The sequence below is a fragment of the Bufo bufo genome, chromosome 2 (assembly GCF_905171765.1).
Source record: "Bufo bufo chromosome 2, aBufBuf1.1, whole genome shotgun sequence".
Lineage (NCBI taxonomy): Eukaryota > Metazoa > Chordata > Amphibia > Anura > Bufonidae > Bufo > Bufo bufo.
The window spans coordinates 687,656,441-687,663,525 of record NC_053390.1 but is presented as its reverse complement, the minus strand read 5'-3'; the positions used below and the strand labels follow the sequence as shown (position 1 = coordinate 687,663,525).

The window sequence follows — 7,085 nt, the reverse complement described above, 5'->3', positions numbered from 1 at the left end:
CCTGATGTGAATGCCCCCCCCCCTTCCCCCAAGCAGACCTCAGATCAGACCTCCAGGTTCAGAGCAGACATTAAAAAAAAATTAATTTACCTCTCCTGCACTGGACACAGCTGCCACTCCTTACATCGACACTCTTCTAGTTCAGGCTGCCGTGCGCTGTGCTGTGACCAGACACATCCTCACACTGTGCATAGTCACAGCGCAGTTAGCGGCCGAGGACCAGGAAGAGGTGAGTACACAAGCCTAGGGAGAGCTGCATTCACCACTTTCCGGTTCTCTTATATTAATGAGCGCTTCCATAATAAAAGCATTAGTATTCGTCCCATAAGACGCACTGACATTTTCTCCCCACTTTGGGGGGGAAAAGGTGCGTTTTCAGTCCGGATGCTATGCGTTTGCTTCACGCATTGCACCCTAATGGAAAACTCACTTGTAGCATTCGTTCTGAATCCTGACTAGGGAAGAGCGAACTTGTGTTTTCAAGTTCGGCGTACAAGGTTTGGGTTCTCTAAGAATTCTGTTATGGATTTCGCTACCACGGACCATAACTTATGGTCCGTGGTAGCGGAATTCATAATGGAATTTTTAGATATCTCCAACCCTGTACGCCAAATTGGAAAACACAAGTACGCTCATCCCTAATCCTGACCCATTCATTTCAATGGCTCTGTGCACGAGTGTTGCTTTTAACGCATCATTTCTGAATTCAGTAAAACTTGCAGCATGTTCTATATTCTCTGGTTTCATAGAAGTGAACGGGGCTTCAGTAAAAAACGGATTGCATCCGGATGCAATGAGTTTTTCCCCGTGGCCGTATTGAGAATCCGCAATACACGGGCACCGTTACGTGTGCATTCCGCATCACGGATGCGGACCCATTCACTTCAATGGGTCCGCAAATCCGGAGATGCGGAATGGAACCCTACAGAGTGCTTCCGTGTGGTTTCGTCCCGTATTTCCGTTCCGCAAAAAGATAGAACATGTCCTATCTTTTTGCGGAACGGCCGGACCGCGGACCCATTAAAGTGAACGGGTCCGCGATCTGCTGTGGCTGCCCCACGGTGGGTGTTCGTGCATTGGGGCGCACACGTTCGTGTGCAAGAGGCCTTAGCGGTGATCCCATAGACATAAATAGGATCACCGCGGCAGTTGCAAGAAATCCAGCTGTGTAGGATTTCTTGCGACTATCGCGGTGATCCCATTTATGGCTTTGGGATCACTGCTGCTCAGCGATCCTGTCCGCAACAGCTGTGTCGCCGTGTAGCCCTAAAACTAGCACATCTACGGTTTCTACACTCTTTTTCTGACATGTTTAACAAGGGGGTGGTGCTTTATATGAAAGAGACGGGCCTAAGATGTACTATTTTGTGAGCTACGCCATTTTAAAAAGTAGGTCTGTTTCAGCAATGAAATCATTCTTAGGGCTCATGCACACAAACGTCTTTTTGTTCCGCATCTGTTCTGCATTTTTTGCGGGCCAGATACAGACTTATTCACTTCAATGGGGCTGCAAAAGAGGGCAGGACATTCCCTTCCGCAAAATGCAGAAAGCCAGATCGTCAATTTGCGGAACGGTAACGGCCATGTGCATGAGCCCTTATGGTGTATTTATGATATGTCATATTTTTATGCGTCGTAGCCACGCTGCTCACACTCCAGAAAAAAACTAAAACCTAAAATGACATTAAAAGGATCGTAAATGATCCCCCCTCAATGTGTATTTTCTGCTTGCATCAGGGAATAGCACACCTCCTTTTTGTACTTGCAGAAATGGAGCTGTTGTGCGGATTGTAAATTGCGCGGCGCATACTGATGGCGTGTGGGCTCCCCATAGACTTCAATGGGGTTGTTCAAATACACCGGAAATCTGCACCAAAACCTTTGATACATTGTGCAGATTTATGTGCACTTTCTCTGCAACAAATGCGCACCATCTGCATATACTGTGCCCTTATGGTTGCAGCCTGCATGGTAATAGGGACCTTGTATGTCAGGGGCCCCTGCACCGTGGAAATAATAGTGCCAGGCTGGTACACATGGTATGGTGCCTTCATGGCATAGGAAACTAGGATTCTGTCCATATATGTGGTAGTCTGCTCAGTGAATGGCAGGACATGAGCACAGATTTCAGTCACCCTATAAACCATGCCTTGTGTATGAGGACAAGGCGCCTCTGGTTCATTTATGTCCCACTTATAAGACGCTCAATATGCCATGTGAGAGAGCGCCATAAAATGCACGTATTCACTACTATAAATGGACGGGGAGCTCCGTGATAACACAGACATCAGTACAATGGGCAGGAGGCGCCGAGCCGGAGCGCACGCTCTTTGTTTCACCACAGCTTTTATCGTTTGTAGATTTTCGAAAAGCGCGGCTGAGCCCGCGACAGCCAATCACAGAATAGCTACGCCACAGGGTCCAATCAGCGCTAGACCCGCGAATTTTTAAACCACTAAGCAGAACCAATCAGACGAAGGTAGCCCACCCCCGGCTCTCTTTAACCGGTTTTAACTAGAGGAGACTTGGCCGTTTCTGCTCCTCCTACTGCGAAGGGATGTAGGCGGGATTAGGAAGAAACATGCTATGCCTAAAGCCCAACCCTCCCGATGACGCAATAAACACGCTCAACGAATGGCGTTTGAGGGGCGTATCTGATTTGCTTCCGAGAAGAGCCGTTAGTCCAATGAGCGCGCAGGGGTGGGTGTGATTGCAGTGCTAATCAGGTTGGTGTGAGAGGTACAAGTGTGGAAAACAAGAGGCTGTATTGCGTCTCAGTTAAAGCATTTCAGTGCAGGAACACACCCGGAGCAGTCAGCCTTTACTGCCTCACAGCTCAGGTAAGTTGGCGCGCTTTTTCCTCTGGTAATCTTTTACACTGAGAACCTGTTTATGCCGTAACTTTATTTTATCGTTGTTTCTAGTCATGTGACTCGCTGTTATTGTAACTTTTTGCGGTTTCATTATTTGGCGTCTTTCTACGTTTTCTGACTGAATGACTTGATACATGATGTCTATGCGGTGTTTTCGCTTCTGCGGTTTTTCCAGTACGTAGTCGTACTGCTGGGCCCGAGGCTCGGTGACGCTGCGTCTCTATGTGGGGCGTCTCGTCACCGGCCTCCCTGACGCGCTCTAAGGGGATAATGGCGGCCGACGGTGTGGAGTCATCTTCGTCGTGTGTGGGCCGCGAGGTATTAGATCATGTCACGTGTCTGCCGTTACGCGCTGGCCCGTGCGTCGGCTGCTTTGGCCGTGTGTAACCCTTTCCGACCTGGAACACGGTGGCCGCTTTGATCAGTTGAATGGCGAAGCGCAGTTGCGATTTGGGCGGGAAGCCAGCGTTCTGTGCGCGCCTGTGCGGCGTTCGCCACGCCCATGCCAGTAACTTCCTAGTGCCGGCTCCTCCCCTGTCCCGCCTTGTTGTTTTCCCGGGTTTTGCGTTCTCTTGCTGATCTGTGGCGTCCCTTTTTCTTCTAGGTACAACATGGGTAAAGGAGATCCTAATAAGCCTCGGGGGAAGATGTCCTCCTATGCCTACTTCGTGCAGACGTGTAGGGAAGAGCACAAGAAGAAACACCCGGACTCCTCTGTCAACTTTGCTGAGTTCTCCAAGAAGTGCTCAGAGAGGTGGAAGGTGAGTCTCCAGGCCCTGCCTGTTACTGCTGCCTTCCATGTGAGGTGGACGCCATTCTCATGATTTCTTGTGGCTTCTTTAGACTATGTCTGCCAAGGAAAAGGGAAAGTTTGAAGATATGGCAAAAGGTGACAAAGTCCGATATGAGAGGGAGATGAAAAACTACGTGCCCCCGAAAAATGAATTAAAGAAGGGGGGCAAGAAGAAGAAGGATCCCAATGCACCAAAACGTCCCCCGTAAGTATCTCCTACAGCATCCTACCCTCAGTTACTGAACTATTACAGATGGATGGTTGGTAGAAAATTCTGCTCGGTGATCACTTGCCTGTCATTACTGCTGGGTGAATGCTAGTAACTGTCCTGGAATGGTGTAGGTATACATGTATGCTCTGTGGATTATCTAATTTTTCATCTTTATTGCCTTTGTAGCTCAGCCTTCTTCCTCTTCTGCTCGGAGCATCGACCCCAGATCAAGACTGAGACTCCCGGCCTGTCAATCGGTGATACAGCTAAGAAATTAGGAGAGTTGTGGTCTGAACAGACGCCAAAGGACAAGCAGCCATTCGAGCAGAAAGCTGGAAAACTAAAAGAGAAATATGAGAAGGTGGGTGTCTGTCTACGCTATGACTGGTTTGCTAGTAAAGTACAGTTGTCCAGAGAGCCAGCGGTATACACCCTGTGCAGCGTCCTCTCTAGAGGAACACTTTCTTGTCTCGAGCTTTATTACATTACATAATCTCCTGTTGTAGGATGTTGCTGCATATCGGGCAAAAGGCAACAGTGATGCCGGCAAGAAAGTTACTGGAAGGGCAGCAGTATCCAAAAAGAAGCCTGAGCCTGAAGATGATGATGACGATGAGGAGGAAGAAGATGAAGAGGAAGACGAGGAGGAAGATGATGACGATGATGAGTGAATGCTTTGCCCGATGTATAAATTGTGTTGAAGCTTTGTTTTTGTTTTTTTTGCTAAGAATGTGAACTCGAGTGCAGCTCATTTTGTTAGCCTGGTTATAAAAACTGTACAGACTTGTGTATAGGTAATGTGATTCTTTAGGGAAAACCTATATTTTAATATAAGGAGTAGCTGGAGGGCTGTTAGAGTTTAAAGCTTCTTATGTGGGATGTTTCTGCATATTTAATGGATTCTAAGGGGAGCCCAATGTTAGTTATGAGACCCTATATACTTTAGACCTGGTGCATTGTACTTTTTTCTAACTTTTTTAGCAACCTTTGTTTTTGTAATAAAATTATATATAATTACACTTGGTCGTGTTCATTTTCTTTATGGTGGGATTATATACAACATTCCTTGAGGTAGGTTCACACAAGGGTTTGGAGCATGTTTTTCAGCCAGTCAGAAGTGGGTTCAAAGGGAACTGGGAATATAAAGGCTGACTCCACTTCTGGCTTTGGTTGAGTTTGTATACCATATTTTTCGCTTTATAAGACGCACTAGGGTTTTGAGGAAAATTAGAAATATATTGGTCCAAAAGGTGAGCTTCTGGTGGGATTTGAACTAATGGTGGTCTGAGGATGACCGTTATAAGGGGTTGTGTGTAACACACAGCATCTTATGCTGGTCCCCTCATGGGCCTATGTTAGAGTATTGCGTTATTAATGTGTGAATAGTGACCCTATTACACCGGGTCCCGCTCACAGCAGTCTTTACATGTAATGTCTACTTATTTAATGCTCAAGCAGTGGCTCTGGTTTGTTCAACTAGCGTAATTGTCTGGTAGTACTTGCTATCAAAGCGGCGGGCAGGCCGGCAGCGTAACATCAGTCACGCTCTATTCCGCCAGCTTTATTAATGAAGTGGGAGGAGCATGTCCGAATGAGTGACGTGCTGTCAGCCTGCCTGCTGCTTTGATAGGGAGTACTACAGACAATTATGCTAGTTTAACAGACCAGAGCCACTGCTTCAGCATTAAATAAATAGACTTTACACGTAAAGACTGGTGAGCAGGGCCCGGTGTAATGGAGTACAGTGACTGCATTGGGCCCTGCTTGCAAGTTCAGCGCATAGCAGCCAGCGATGTGTCAGACACTTAAAAATTGCACCATTTGCTTTATAAAGGGGGTGTATATTTAAAATCTATAGCAAATTCTCCCTAATGTGTGAACCTACCCTAAGTGTGACTGCTGAGTACAGAAATTATTAAAACTTAATTTCAAGAAAACAAATGTGATTTCTATGAACCTAAACCATGAGGGAAGCCAAGGTGCAACACCTTTGGAAATACTCTTAAACAGGCTAGTTTGATTCTCAGTCTGAGAGGGGGTCCTACACAGATACTGATGAGCTATCCTGAGGATAAGTCATCGGTATCAAAATATTGGAAAATCTGTAAATGCAAAACTTTTATATATTTTTTTCCTAGTTGCAGTATTCAACATACAGTATAAATGTATTTATTTTAGGCTACTTTCACACTCGCGTTTGGTGCGGATCCGTCATGGATCTACACAAACTCTTCCGTTCAGATAATACAACCGCATACATTCGTTCAGAATGGATCAGTTTGTATTATCTGTAACCTGGCCAAAACTGATCAGTTTTCTATTGTCGGTGAAGACGGATCCGTCCCCATTGACTTACATTGCGTGTGAGGACGCATCTGCATCGTCATGCGCCTCCAGAGCGGAATGGAGACTGAACTAATGCATTCTAAGCGGATCCTTTTCCCTTCAGAATGCATTAGGGCCAAACTGATCCACTTTGGACAGCTTGTGAGAGCCCTGAACGGATCTTACAAACGAAAACCAAAGTGCCAGTAGCCTAAATAGTTTAGGCATTTTGGGTTAGTTTTAATTTTTATATTCAATATAGCCGCTGCATTATATTTAGCGCCCCCCAATAAATAATGCATCAACCTCTCCACCATAGTGCCTCTAGTGCTGTTCATAAACACATGCAAAAATAAAAATACCTCCTAACAGCTGCCTGCGATGCAGGCCTCTTCCAGCTAACTGCCTGCGAGGTACAGGTGATCACAAATGACACAGCGCACTCCTCCACTGGGTCACTGGTCGGGTTATGTCGCAATGCCTGGGACAAGAGTTTGCGATGAAGCCATCGTGACCATCCTGCACCTTAGCACTGCTGCATAGGTCTTGGGCTTATTTGTCTTTACCCTATGAGGCTAAATGGCGGGGTACAGGAGCCAATAGTTCTTGTCCCTGCCATTCAACTCAGCCATGCCCCACAAAACAGTACCAGATGATCCACTGCCTGGTGGTTGTGGACCTCTACTTAAGAGGACTTAAGGCTGCCATCGCAACCAAACAGCTCCCTTGATCTTGGCACTGGGGAGCTTTTTGGGCCTGAGAGTGCAGCACCACGAGGGAAAGACCCCTCAGATGCCATGGTTCAATAGTGTGTGACTGCCGTTATCGATGATTAAGGACTTTGCTTCCCAGTTCTGTTGTGTAAGGGTACCTGCACATGGTT

General features: G+C 46.7%; 1 protein-coding gene across 1 annotated transcript; it reads left to right on the top strand.

Annotated features, from left to right (window-relative positions):
- Nucleotides 1-2,690: 2,690 nt before the first annotated feature.
- Nucleotides 2,691-4,891, top strand: HMGB2 (high mobility group box 2). The gene is made up of 5 exons (XM_040418670.1): nt 2,691-2,840; nt 3,478-3,634; nt 3,717-3,871; nt 4,064-4,238; nt 4,384-4,891. Exons 2-5 carry the CDS (start codon nt 3,485-3,487, stop codon nt 4,546-4,548), a joined length of 645 nt encoding a protein of 214 aa, XP_040274604.1. The 5' UTR covers nt 2,691-2,840; nt 3,478-3,484; the 3' UTR covers nt 4,549-4,891.
- The last annotated feature ends 2,194 nt before the right edge of the window (nt 4,892-7,085 follow it).

Bases quoted from the DNA above. Each gene is read 5' to 3' on its own strand.
- HMGB2 (XM_040418670.1), top strand. From the start codon at position 3,485: ATGGGTAAAGGAGATCCTAATAAGCCTCGGGGGAAGATGTCCTCCTAT. The intron at 3,635-3,716 runs GTGAGTCTCCAG...TGGCTTCTTTAG, and splicing joins AGTGCTCAGAGAGGTGGAAG to ACTATGTCTGCCAAGGAAAA. The intron at 3,872-4,063 runs GTAAGTATCTCC...TTGCCTTTGTAG, and splicing joins AATGCACCAAAACGTCCCCC to CTCAGCCTTCTTCCTCTTCT.